At 40.8% G+C, this 14,530-nt stretch overlaps 1 protein-coding gene across 4 annotated transcripts in view; it reads left to right on the top strand.

Moving 5' to 3' along the window:
• Positions 1 to 14,530, top strand: part of ST6GAL2 (ST6 beta-galactoside alpha-2,6-sialyltransferase 2) — a 104,665-nt gene that overhangs the window by 58,527 nt on the left and 31,608 nt on the right. For all 4 annotated transcript variants that reach the window (XM_073238820.1, XM_073238819.1, XM_037015569.2 and 1 more), the window contains exon 3: positions 13,698 to 13,795. In XM_073238820.1, the coding sequence (XP_073094921.1) occupies positions 13,698 to 13,795 (98 nt within the window). The remainder of the gene's footprint in view (positions 1 to 13,697; positions 13,796 to 14,530) is intronic.

Consider the following 14,530-nt stretch of genomic DNA (forward strand, 5'->3'; position numbering starts at 1 on the left):
GGATCAGAGGCCTTCCTGCGGGGCTGCCAGCAGTAGCCTTCGGGGCCGCCCATGTCTCAGAATTCCCCTCCTGTGGAAGCTGTTCTGCGCTGAGTGGCTCCCCGCCCAGCCCATGAAAGTCTGCTGCCCCCGTAATGCGCAGAATTATGGGAGAGGAACAGGGGAACGAGGCAGGCAGGCATGTCAGCTGTAGAGGCAAGTCCCAGTGGTGATCCTTTCAGTTCGTCAGGGACTAAGTGGATGATGTGGGCTCTCGGCAGAGCTTGACCGCTGTCCAGAAATTACTCTTGTAGGAACAGTGAGTTCAGACCTCCCACCTATTGGCACATCCAACCTTCAGGTCAGGGCCCGTGCACGTAGCAGGCGCCTTCTCCGAGGTAAATCACAGGACTACACCCTGAGCTTCCATCTAACTCCATCACCAAATCCCTAAGCCTGGGAGCACATCTGTTTGGTGTTCCAGCCTTAGGCCTCTTTAGGGAAACCAGCTGATGGGATATATCTGTAGAGAGAAAGAGATTTATTTTGAAGACTTGCTCCTGTGATTGTGGGACCTGGCAAGTTTGCAATGTGTACGGCAGGCCGGTGGGCTGGAAACTGAGGTAAGAGTCTGCAAGGCAACCAACTGGCAGGCGGGAAACTTCAGGCAGGCTTTTCTGTTGCAGTCTGGATGCAGAATTCCTGCCCTCTGGAAACCGCAGCCGTGGCTTCCGTGGCCTTAGACTTCCCTCTATGCCAGGCTCATTCTGTTGCTGCACCAGAAAGCAAGCAGTTGCCCCTTTAGACTCAATTCACTTATTTAACAAATGGGTCCAGCCCCCACTGTGGCCTGCCCCTGTACTAGGTGCGGAAAACAAATGTGAACCCAAAGCTGTTTCGGCCTCAAGTCCGGTAAAACAACCAAGACTAACATTCTTGGAGTAAACGGTGTTAGCTTATAACTAATCTGTACCTGATAATCAGGGGGCACTGCCCACGTATGAAAGGAACAACTGTTCTTTCTTGGGTCCAGTAGTTGTTCAATGTCCTTGAGGAGTGGCTGATACTGCAGAGCCTTCTTGAAATAGAGTGATGCTGTTGTAACCAGGCTCCACAACCCAGAACTCATCTCAGATGTTCTGGGAGTGAGGCTGAATGCGAAATTTTTAAAAAGTTAAAAAGAACAAGGCACAAGTCTGGGCTTGAGGTCTGGAGCCCCAGTGTCCCCATGCAGACATTACTGAGGGCTCATAATACTGTCACATATAGCTGAAGCCAGAGCAGAGCAGCCTGCAATTGATTAGGTATGGGCAATGCTTTAGAGGCCCCTGGGGTGAAGTAACACCACAGTTCTTTCTAGTTTCTGAAGACTGTTATTAATAATGCAAGAAGGAGTTTAAGTATCATGCTTTAAAGCAGGCAGTCACTTGCTTCTGGTTTTGTTTTGCTTGACTTTAAATACTTCTACATCCTAGTTGTATATTTGAATTGCTCTTGCATGTTAGGGAGAAGTCCTTTGCTCTTTATTCCTGCATAAATAGCCCTGACCAGAGTCTTGTAAACTCTACTTTATTCAGAACTTGGAGGAGAATGTGAAAGATGCTGGGAATTACACATTAATGGGCAACATGAAATGTCGGTTTTATCTATGTTAGTTTCTAGTATCCAAATTTTATTTATATTGTATGCAGTTACATGAAACTTCAGAATTAGAATTGTAGAATCATCACTGAAGAACACACTCAGAAGTTTTTTAAAAAATTCTCATTGTTATTTTACTGGCATTCCTTTAAATCCAACTTTGTAACTACCATTATATGAATATGTAACTAGCATAAGTCAGTGTGTAAGAAGAAAGGTCTTTCATTTTTCTAAGCTGGTATCTCAGCATCAGTGCATATGCACGCCAGCTGCTGACATTTCTTCTGATGCAATTGAATGTATACACGCTTCTTAACACATAGTTGCTAATGGCTCTCCTACTAAGAACAAATTCACATAGTAGATTCCTTCAAGCAACTTGGAGTATTGGGGCATGTTGTACCACTTAGGTAAATTCATCCTGGTCCTTAAAATATATAACTGTGATTAGCTGAAGGAAGATCAAAGGACTTAAAGAAGGTCAGGGGCATATGAAAAACTGTAGGCAGAGCTAGAAAAGTACCTGACTCTGGAGCCCTGCCTAGAGGCCAACCAGAGGGAACTGCACCTGGATACCCTGCAAGTGCGCCTGTGCAGGAGAGAGACAGACCCAGTACACCTGTTTGCTTCTTGGCTGCCCTCCTGCTGTTTCTGCTGGGTGCTCCTTGGCACTGCAGTCCTGTCCCAGTTCTGTCAGACTGAATCACACTGGGTAATTGTTTTTGAGAATAGTGTGGCAGTTGTAAACACCTCCACTTTGAAAATGTTACTAAAAAGCAAACTGAACTGTTTTGGAAGCATGGACTGTTCTTTCCTAGAGCTGTAAAATGATCTTTTTTCACCCATACACATGAGCACACTATAGAGAAGAAATGTCTGCTGTGAACTAGCAGCAGCTAGGATAGAGTTCAAATCTGTGCCCTTGAAACTCAAATTCTCTTGAAGTTGTGGGAAAATAGAAGGGTGGGCCTGGTAGTGTGTAAGGAGTGGAGCATACGGTACTTGATGGTAAGAGCATAGGATTTGGCCTATCCTGATACATTACCTTAAAAAAAAAAGGTTAAGCAGATCGTATAGTCATTTAACAAGCATTGATGATTTATTGAGGCCTGATAGCCAGTAGTGAGACACACAGATCCTCTGCAATATAGTGGAGAAGTCAGCCTGAGCAGATAATTCCAGTATCATCATTAGGTGGAGGAGAAGATAGATATATTATACTGACAGTGAAAAAGTGACAACAGAATCCTAAGACACCATGAAGACAGCTGGCTGGACCAAGATAGGGGTTAGCAGAGGCTGCCCAGAAGTGGACAATCCAGGCCGTAGGCTGGTGTAAGAGGGAGGAGATAAACAGCTTGGTGTGTGGTGCATGGGCGACGAGAGCTTCAGCAGCACTGGGAGGGGCAGAGGAGATAGTCGCTGGATGTGGGCAGGAGGTTAGCTCACAGATTTGTTTGTGCCCTTTTATAGAAATAAGATTTGTAATTATAGGTACCACTCACAGGGTGCTTACCACAGACAAGGTCCTGTTCTAAATGCTTTTGTGCTAAGCCTACAACTCTAAGTGATAGGTATGATTATTCCTGTTTCACAGATAAAGACACGGAGGCCCCTGGAGGCACTGTGGGTGGAGCCTGAATTCTGGGTTTCCAGAAACTCCAGCTCTGCTCCCCTCACCCTGCCCTGGGCTTGCAGCACAGAAGTATTGTGATCTTTGAAGCAGAGAAGTGATGGGGCAGCTTTTCATTTTAAAGACATGACTCCAGAGCCTAGATCTGAAGGCACAAGGGAAGTCAGATTGCAGGAGTCATGGGAAGAGGTGAGATGACCAGGGCAGTTAGTTGGGGAAGAAAAGTATCTCTTTGGCAGGCCGTTCCCCAAAGGCTAGAAGCTTTGGCTCCCTTGCTGCTTCAGATTTTATTTTCTGCATGAGCTTGGGAAAGGAAGGGAACAGCATGGGGGCGCATTGCCCGAGGCCGGGCAATGACTTGGTGCTGGCACACCTCCTGGCTGGCCCCTTGCCTTAAAGGGTTTTAACCTTCCTTCAGTGAATACACTTAGCCTGGCTCTGTTCTCAAGGTCAACGTGAAAGGCTCTTGCTTGGAAATGCCTTCTCCACAAATGATGCTTTACTTTATTCCCTGTGTGCCTGCTGTCTGATCCATTCCTTCCTTTCTAAATATGAATGGACAGCTCAGTTTTTAGATGCATTATCAAGGAACTGCACAGCAGGCACACACTTACAAAATATGACTGTGTAACAGACACACTCTCAGCCTGTCTTCCCCCGCTTGTTCCCTCTCCCACCGGGATCTATTTCTGCTCACTGCTCACTGACAGCTTGAAGGAGGCTCAGTCTCCATCCACACCAGCTCCCATCCATGCCTCCATGAAATTGGCCTTTTAATTCTTGAGACTCATACCACTCCCAGAGGACTTAAGCTAGATCACATTTCTGTTTCCTATGCCTTCTGACGTTGTTTGAAAGCTTGAAGCACCTCAGTGTACAACATTACCATTTAAAACCTAGGGTATTTTCAGAGTGAAAGTTAATTTGGAATTACCACCTAATTAATTTCAAAAGCTCCTACTGCCTGGGGTCCTTGACTTGCTCAGCTGACCTTTAGACAGGCTGTGTCTGAGGGCCCGTGGTTTAGTGGGGGACTGGTTTGGGGCTGCACATGTCACATGTGTCCTCATTACCTCTGAGTAGCTGGAGGTCCCTCACTGTCTGCAGCCTCTTCTTACTCTCTTACTCTGCCTTGTGAGAGGGCTGTCCCAGATCCCTGGTTCATATGGTGTGGTCTGCTTATGCTTGGGGTACCCAAGACCATCTTGGGGGTTCACTGGGCAAAGACTATTTTGTAATACTCAGGGGTCTTTTAAACTATTGACATTTACACTGATGATATAAAAGCAATGGTGAATGAACTGCTTCTCAGCACAAATGGCAGCAGTACCCAATCATGATTTTCCTCATGGTATTTGTCACACGAAGCATTAAAAGAAAAGAATTCCATTTTCACCTGTGGATGTCCTGGATGAAGCAATACAGATGGTTGGTTTTATTAAATCTCAATCTTTGAGTATGTGTTTTATTTTTTAAATATTTTATTAAGGTATTATTGATATATACTCCTATGAAGGTTTCACATGAAAAAACAATGTGGTTACTACATTTACCCACATTATCAAGTCCCCACCCATACCCCAATGCAGTCACTGTCCATCAGTGCAGCAAGATGCCAGAGATCCACTATGTGCCTTCTCAGTGCTACACTGTTTTCCCTGTGACCCCCTACACTATGTGTACTAAACATAATATCCCTCAGTCCCCTTCTCCCTCCCACACCCCTCCCCTTTGGTAACAACTAGTCCTTTCTTGGAGTCTGCGAGTCTGCTGCTATTTTGTTCACTTTTGCTTCATTGTTATACTACACATATGAGTGAAATCGTTTGACGCTTGTCTTTCTCTGCCTGGGTTATTTCACTGAGCGTAATATCCTCCAGATCCATCCATGTTGTAGCAAATGGTATAATTTGTTTCTTTCTTATGGCTGAATAGTATTCCATTGTGTATATGTACCACATCTTCTTTATCCATTCATTTACTGATGGACACTTAGGTTGCTTCCGTATCTTGGATATTGTAAATTGTGCTGCAATTTGGGGTTCATATGTCTTTTTGAGTCTAAGAAGTTGTGTTCTTTTGGTAAATTCCAAGGAGTGGGATTCCCAGGTCAAATGGTATTTCTATTTTAAGTTTTTTGAGGAATCTCCATATTGCTTTCCACAATGGATGAACTAGCTTGCATTCCCACCAGCAGTGTAGGACGGTTCCCCTTTCTCTGCATCCTTACCAGCATTTGTTGTTCTTAGTCTTTTCAATGCTGGCCATCCTTACTGGTGTGAGGTGATATCTCATTGTGGTTTTAATTTGCATTTCCCTGATTATTAGGGATATGGAGCATCTTTCATGGGTTTGCTAGCCATCTGAATTTCTTTTTTGGAGAATTGTCTCTTCATATCCTCTGCCCATTTTTTAATATGGTTATTTGGTTTTTGGGTGTTGAGGCGTGTGAGTTCTTTATATATTTTTTATGTCAACCCCTTGTTGGATATGTCATTTACAAATCTCCCAAACTGTAGGATACCTTTTTGTTCTGTTGATGGTGTCCTTTGCCATACAGAAACTTTTTAGTTTGATGTAGTCCCATGTGTTCATTTTTGCTTTAATTTCCCTTGCTTGAGGAGATGCGTTCAGGAAGAAGTTTATCATGCTTATATTCAGTAGATTTTTGCCTGTTGTTGTCTTCTAAGAGTTTCATGGTTTCATGACTTACATTCAGGTCTTTGATCCATTTTGAGATTACTTTTGTGTATGGGGTTAAACAATCCCATTTCATTCTCTTACATGTACCTGTCCAGTTTTGCCAACACCAGCTGTTGAAGAGGCTTTCATTTCCCCATTGTATATTCATGACTCCTTTATTATATATTAATTGACCATATATATTGGGTTTATATCAGGGCTGTCTAGTCTGTTTGATTGGTCTATGATTCTCTTCTTGCCCCGTACCAGATTGTCTTGATAACTGTGGCTTTATAGTATAGCTTGAAGTTGCGGAGCATAATCCCCTCAGCTTTATTCTCCTTTCTCAGGATTGCTTTGACTATTTGGGATCTTTGTGGTTCCATATGACTTTTAGAACTATTTTCTCTACTTCATTGAAGAATGCTTTTGGTATTTTAATAGGAATTGCATTGAATCTGTAGACTGCTTTAGGCAGGATGGCCATTTTGACAATATTTTTCCTATCCATGAGCACAGGATGTGTTTCTATTTATTGGTATCTTCTTTAATTTCTCTCATGAGTATCTTGTAGTTTTCAGAGTACACAGTGTGTAGTTTCACTTCCTTAGTTAGGTTTATTCCTAGGTGTTATATTCTTTTTGATGCAACTGTGAATGGAATTGTTTTCCTGATTTCTCTTTCTGCTAGTTCATCATTAGTGTATAGGAATACCACAGATTTCTGTGTTTACTTTTTATCCTCAACATTGCTGAATTCAGATATTAGATCTAGTAGTTTTGGAGAGGAGTCTTTAGGGTTTTTTATGTACAATATCACGTCATCTGCAAACAGGGACAGTTTAACTTCTTCCTTGCCAGTATGGATGCATTTTATTTCTTTGTGTTGTCTAATTGCCATGGCTAGGACCTCCAGAACTATGTTGAATAGAAGTGGGGAGAATAGGCATCCTTGTCTTGTTCCCAATCTTAAAGGAAAAGCTTTCAGCTTTTCACTATTAAGTATGATGTTGGCTGTGGGTTTGTCATATATGGCCTTTATTATGTTGAGGTACTTGCCCTCTATAGCCATTTTGTTGAGAGTTTTTATCATGAATGGATGTTGAATTTTGTCAAATGCTTTTTCAGCATCTATGGAGATGATCATGTAGTTTTTGTCCTTTTTGTTGATGTGATGGATGATGTTGATGGATTTTCGAATGTTGTACCATCCTTGCATCCCTGAAATAAATTCTACTTGATCGTGATGGATGATCTTTTTGATGTATTTTTTAATTCAGTTTACTAATGTTTTGTTGAGTATTTTTGCATCTATGTTCATCAGGGATATTGGCCTGTAATTTTCTTTTCTTGTGGTGTCTTTGCCTGTTTCTGTTATTAGAGTGATGTTGGCCTCATAGCGTGAGTTTGGAAGTATTCCCTCTTCTTCTACTCTTTGGAAAACTTTAAGGAGGATGGGTATTGGGTCTTCACTAAATGTTCGATAAAATTCAGCAGTGAAGGCATCTGATCTAGGACATTTGTTCTGAGGTAGTTTTTTGATTACCAGTTCAATTTCATCACTGGTAATTCATCTGTTCAAATTTTCTGTTTCTTTCAGGGTAGCCTTGGAAGGTTGTATTTTTCTAGAAAGTTGTCCATTTCTTCTAGGTTATCCAGTTTGTTGGCATGTACTTTTTCATAGTACTCTCTAATAATTCTTTGTATTTCTGTGGTGTCTGTAGTGATTTTTCCTTTCTCATTTCTGATTATGTTTATGTGTGTAGACTCTCTTTTCTTCTTGGTAAGTCTGTCTAGGGGTTTTTCTATTATGTTTGCTTTCTCAAAGAACCAGCTGCTGCTTTGATTGGTTCTTTCTATTGTTTTATTCTTCTTGATTTTCTTTATTTCCACTCTAATCTTTATTATGTCCCTCCTTCTGACTTTGGCCCTCATTTGTTCTTCTTTTTCTATTTTCTTTAACTGTGAGTTTAGAGTGTTCATATGGGATTGTTCTTCTTTCCTGATGTAGGCCTGTATTGCAATATACTTTCCTCTTAGCACAGCCTTTACTGCGTCCCACAGATTTTGAGGTTTTGAATTATTGTTGTCATTTGTCTCCATATGTTGCTTGATCTCTGTTTTTATTGGGTCATTGATCCATTGATTATTTAGGAGCATGTTTTGAAGCCTCCATGTTTTGTGGGATTTTTCATTTTCTTTGTGTAATTTATTTCTTGTTTCTTACCTTTGGTCTAAGAAACTGGTTAGTAGAATTTCAGTCTTTTTGAATTTGCTGAGGCTCTTTTTGTGGCCTAGTATATGATCTATTCTGTAAAATGTTCCATGTGCACTTGAGAAGAATGTGTATTATGCTGCTTTTGGATGTAGAGTTCTGTAGATGTCTGTTAGGACCATCTCTTCTAATATGTTGTTCTGTGCCTCTGTCTCCTTATTTTTTATCTGGTTGACCTGTCCTTCAGGGTCAGTGGAGTGTTGAAGTCTTCTAGAATGAATGCATTGCATTCTATTTCCTGTTTTAATTCTGTTAGTATATGTTTCACTTATTTAGATGATCCCGTGTTGGGTGCATAGATATTTATAGTGGTTATATCTTCTTGTTGGATTGACCCCTTTATCATTATGTAATGTCCTTTGTCTATTGTGACTTTCTTTGTTTTGGAGTCTATTTTGTCTGATACAAGTACTGCAACTTCTGCTTTTATCTCTGTATTAGTTGTGTGAAATATCTTTTTCCATCCCTTCACTTTTAGTCTGTGTGTGTCTTTGGGTTTGTAGTGAGTCTCTTGTAGGCAGTATATAGATGGGTCTCAATTTTTTATCCATTCAGTGACTCTGTGTCTTTTGATTGGTGCATTCAGTCCATTTACATTTAGGGTGATTATTGATAGGTATGTACTTATTGCCATTGCAGGCTTTAGATTCATGTTTACCAAAGGTTCAAGGTTGACTTCCTTACTAAGAGTCTAACATAACTCACTTAATATGCTATTGCAAACATAATCTAAAGGTTCTTTTTTTTTCCTCCTTCATTCTTTATATATTAGGTATCATATTGTGTACTCTTTATCCCTTGATTGACTTTGGGGATAGTTGATTTAATTTTGCATTTGCTTAGTAATTAACTGTTCTACTTTCTTTACTGTCATTTTATTACCTCTGGTGACAGCTATTAAACCTTAGGAACACTTCCATCTAAAGCAGTCCCTCCAAAATACACTGTAGAGACAGTTTGTGGAAGGTGAATTCTCTCAGCTTTTGCCTATCTGGAAATTGTTTAATCCCTCCTTTAAATTTAAATTAGAATCTTGCCAGATAAACTGTTCTTGGTTCCAGGCCCTTTTGTTTCATTGCATTAAATACATAATGACACTCTGTTCTGGCCTGTAAGGTTTCTGCTGAGAAGTCTGATGATAGCCTGATGGGTTTTCCTTTGTATGTGATCTTATTTCTCTCTCTGGCTGCTTTTAATAGTCTGTCCTTATCCTTGACCTTTGCCATTTTTATTACTATATGTCTTTATTACTATATGTCTTGGTGTTGTCTTCCTTGGGTCCCTTGTGTTGGGAGATCTGTGCACCTCCATGGCCTCAGAGACTATCTCCTTCCCCAGATTGGGGAAGTTTGCATCAATTACCTCCTCAAAGACACTTTCTATCCCTTTTTCTCTTCCTCTTCTGGTTCCCATATAACATGAATATTGTTCCGTTTGGATTGGTCACACATTTCTCTTATTATTCTTTTATTCTTAGAGATCCTTTTTTCTCTGTATGCCTCAGCTTCTTTGTATTCCTCTTCTCTAATTTCTATTTCATTTATCGTCTCCACCGTATCTAATCTGCTTTTAGTACCCTCCATTGTGCTCTTCAATGATTGGATCTCCAACCAGAATTCATTCCTGAGTTCTTGAATATTTTTCTCTACTACCATGAGCATGTTAATGATTTTTATTTTGAAATCCCTTTCAGAAAGATTCATGAGATTGATATCATTTGAATCTTTCTCAGGTGTTGTATTCATAATTTTGCTTTGAACCAGGTTTCTTTGGCATTTCATAATTGTATATGGCACCCTTTAGTGCCCAGAAGCTCTACTCTCTGGAGCTGCTCAGCCCCTAAAGCAATGTCAGGGGTCGCAGGGGAGAGGTATTGGTGCCTGGGGGGAGGAAAGAGCTGTTTCCTGCTTCCTTCCTGCTATGCCTGCCATCACTGCCAGATCCAGTGGGCTGAGCACATAGGTATAAGCCTCTATGCTTTGCATTTGCAGTTGCTGTAGATGGGCTTCCATCTTTGGGGGCCTAATGCCAGGGTTGGATTTCTGGTTTGCGAGCCAGGTGGAGCTGGTTGGGAGAAAGTTGCAGTAGGCTGCATATCACGGAGGGGGTCCTTCGAGCTGTGTATCCAGCCAGGGAGCTGGAGCACCTGAAGATCAAGAAAGTTCCCAACCTGCTGGGCAGAGTGCACCCAATTTTGTCTACCTGTCCTTTCTCCTGAGCAGTAAGCTCTGTGCAATCCTTGCCCCTTTAGCAGCTCTCTTGCTGTTAGGAAGTCTCTCAGACTGCCTGCCTTTCTTTTGTCCCAGAGCAGCTAGATATGGATCCCTGCTTTCCACAAATGGCTGGAATCTCAGTTTCTCCAGGTATTCTGCCTGTCTTAGCTTTCCAGCCCCCTAATCACAAGAGTACCATGAAAGCACAGTGAAATGTAGGTTTGTGCTCCCAGAGCAGATCTCCAGAGTTAGGTATTCAGCAGTCCCAAGCCTCCACTCCCTCCCTGCTTCATTTCTCTTCCTCCTGCCAGTGAGCTGGGGTGGGGAAAGCACTTGGGTCCCACCAAGCTGCAGCTTTGGTACGTTACTCTGTTCCATGAGGTTTATTCTTTTATCCAGGTTATGCAGTTTGGCACAGCCATTTTTCCTGTTGCTCTTTCAGGATTAGTCGTATTAATTATATTTTCATATTATATGTGGTTTTTAGGAGGAATCCTCTGTCTCACCTCTCACGACTCAATCTTTGAGTACATGTGTTTTAAAGACAAAGTGGGTAATGATGTGAAGGACACGTCTGCATAATAACACACCAAAAATACCAGTGTGTGGTTATGAGCAGAACTATCCACTTTTATCATGAAACACAGTTTTTACTTGAAGCAAATGACTGACTAACATACTTTATTTAGACTTGGATGTTGGGCTGGTATTTTCTCAAAATGGAATTAAGTGAGCCTGTCACTCTTAGGAAAATAACTGATGGTATCTGTGCCATTTATCAGATTCAAGCATTCAGCATGAGTTTGGAAGCTTCCCAAAGCTCTTGAGATCCCTGGTAATGTTAACTAATGTAGTTTGATATTTGGAAGATCTGTGTGACTAACTGAACTGATAATTCCAAGAAATCATTGCAGGATGTTAGAAAAATATACATGGGTGAATCATCCTTTTTAAGAGCAAGATTAACTAATGGATTTTAATGTAACAGAGCATGGAAAGTTCATTGATACTGTTTCCCATTCCACAGTGCAACTAACTTTTAAGATATTGGCACTTGTCAAGTTTTGATGAAGTATCAAAGAAGAATATTTTCAGTAATCTGGAAAGATTTAAACTACATCTTTTCAACAATATGTCTGGGCTTCTTTATACTTCACCTAAAGCAGTGTACTTCTGCAGCAGGTTAAATGCAGGAGCAGTTGAGAGAAACCTGGTGACTTCTAAAAAGTCAGACTTTAAGTAGACTTGCAAACATTAAAACATGGCCAGTCTCCTCTTAGTTTTGGAGGATAGTTAGTTTTTATAAAAATACATTATTTTTAAATAAATTGATACTTGAAATTTTTCTATTTTGCTTTCTAGTGTGGTACATGTTGAAAGATTTTACACAAACAACAACACGTTGTCAATAATTTTCAATGGTGTCAAGAGGTCCTGAGACCAAAAAGTGAGAACCACTGCTTTGGGTAATCTTAAAATTTCCAGCTCAAAGTTCATTTGATTTTTTATGACAAAACACTGTTCAATAAAAATAAGGCAGTTCACTACCCGAAAATGTACAAACAAGAGCTTAAATTGTGATGTAAAAATCAGAAGCATTCAAGTTTTTTTTGATCATTTACAAAAAGCATTAGTCACCTGGAATACAAAGATTGGCAAACTTATATTTTTTAAGAGCCAAATACTAAGTATTTGGGGCTTTGTGAGCCATAGGTGTCTGTCTCAACTCCACTCTGCCATCATAGACAGTAGATAAACAAATGAGTGTGTCTGTTGAAGTACAACTTTATTTACTAAAAGAGGTGGCAGGTCATACTTTTCCAAAGCCTGAAGAACATTCCCTAAAGGAACATTATATGTTTTTTTTTATGACACAGCCAGGTACCCATTATGTATTCTTTTTGTTCCAAAAGTGCACTAATTTTGGTGCTCAAAACTGGAATCTGAATTTTTCTGAGTTCAGGGCTTGTCAAGAAAGGTACCTTTTGTAATTGTATTTTAATGGTGGCATGCATGCAGAGTTTCTGCTGCTTTCTAGTCTGTTCCGAGGAAGCTACTCAGGAGGGGACAGCAGGACTCAAGTGAAGAAGGCGAGCTGCTCTAGAGACTTGTGTCGGGAGTGGTCACCATAAATGTAGGGTGTATCCACAGGCTCACTGGCAGATCATAAATACATAATCTCACCTGTCACTTTCTCACAAACAGGCCTTGTTATTGCTTTAAGTTAAACCTGAAATGTGGATGAAATTTTTGGAGTTAAAGATAGCTCATAGAAATTCCCTTCTTGCTGATTAACCCTGGTGTCAGGCTGGTTTCCGGGAAACACATGAGCTGGCTCAGGAAATACCAAGATGTGTATGCATACAGACTGCTTTCTGGAAAAGAAACATCCCCCATCCCATCCCTTAATCAGGTGAGCCATCTTCCTCCACCTCTAGCTCATCATCTCCTTGGCAGCCTCCATGACATGGGAGCCATGTTTTTGCCTAGGACCTCAGAGAACTTGTGAAAATCTGACAAGTGGAGTGAAGACACCTTTGTTTATGTTGTGATTGAAGCTCGGGGACGCAGGGTGTGCCATTGATGCGTCATTGCCGGGCATAGTGGGCTTCGGGGCTGGGCCTCAGGTGGTCCCTCCCACTCTCGGGCTGCAGCAGTAAGGCAGACCATTGCTGGGATGCAGAGCGCTTAGAGACTGCCTGAGCATGGGTCTTCTAGGCATTTTCAGCAGTATGCAAAGATGCATGGAAGTCACTGCTGGTTTTCTTTTTAAGTGCAAACTAGCACCCAAAAGTGCTGAAGTTACATTGAAGGCTGTGATTCTCTACGTAAGACACACACTTGATCTTGGAGGTGGCACCATCCCTGAGCAGCCTCCCTGTTCTGTAAGCAGTAAGAAGCTGCAGAACACAGCCCCTGTTCTAGCATCCTTACCTGCTCCCAGAGATTCAATCTTCAAGGTATTTTTGAATCTTTAGAAGAGTAGCTGCACAAAGCATGTGAGCCCATAAGTATATAACTTACATGATATGGGACCACTTGTAATGGATTTCTGTGTCCCATGTTCCAATTATATGAGCATGTTCTGTGTCCATTTGTCCCCTAGCTAGGATGTTCTTGATAAACAATACACTGAAAAATATGTGTATGTGCTTGTTAACTCTATGGTGTCCAGCTAGCTTTAGATATTGAAAGATTTCCTTTATTATTTATCCCCTAGATTATGTTGATTCTACAAAGAAAAAAAAGTAAGCTTGTCCATCATTTGCCCTTAGATTCTCATGATGCAGTTTTGAGATTTAACTCAGCTCCTACACGTGGCTATGAGAAAGATGTCGGAAATAAAACCACGCTGCGCATCATTAATTCCCAGGTAGGATGGAGAGAGTGTTTTCATGGATGTGAATTTTATAAGCAAATAGTTTAACTGAATGAGTGAAAAGAAATTACCCAGTTATCCATGACCATGATCTTGCTTATTTCTATGAGTCTTGTAATTATAAAGAATTAATGAGGAAAAAATGCAGAGAAATGGGAATTTCTGTTTAACAGGATAGGAAGAAATGAGTAAGTAAGATTAAGGGGAAAAACCATAGTAGAAAAAATTACATTTGTATATATATATACTCAAACTTAGCATGTTGCATTTCATGAACTAGAAAAATGGCAGTGAGAACGGCAGGGACAAGTGGAGAAAAGCAAAGGTACAAAGTCCAAGGGTCAGTAGGGTAGCACAGAAACTTTTGTCTGCTGTTTGAAAATTTAAAAGTGAAAATGGATTGTTTAACTGAAAATGAAACAATTTATTTTCTTTGTATTCTTTTTTCATGCTTGTAGTGTACTTTTTTTGGTATCATTAAGGTATAATTACATGAGCAACATTATGGTTACTATACTCCCCCCATTATCAAGTCCCCACCACATACCCCATTACAGTCACTGTCTAATTGTAATGGTCCTTATTCCCCTTGTCCCTCCCTTCCCACCCAGCCTCCCCAGTCCCTTTCCCTTTGGTAACTGTTAGTCCATTCTTAGGTTCTATGAGTCTGCTGATGTTTTGTTCCTTTAGTTTTTTTCTTTGTTCTTAAACTTCACAGATGAGTGAAAT

This window comes from Manis javanica, chromosome 1 (genome assembly GCF_040802235.1).
Source record: "Manis javanica isolate MJ-LG chromosome 1, MJ_LKY, whole genome shotgun sequence".
In the NCBI taxonomy this organism is placed as follows: domain Eukaryota; kingdom Metazoa; phylum Chordata; class Mammalia; order Pholidota; family Manidae; genus Manis; species Manis javanica.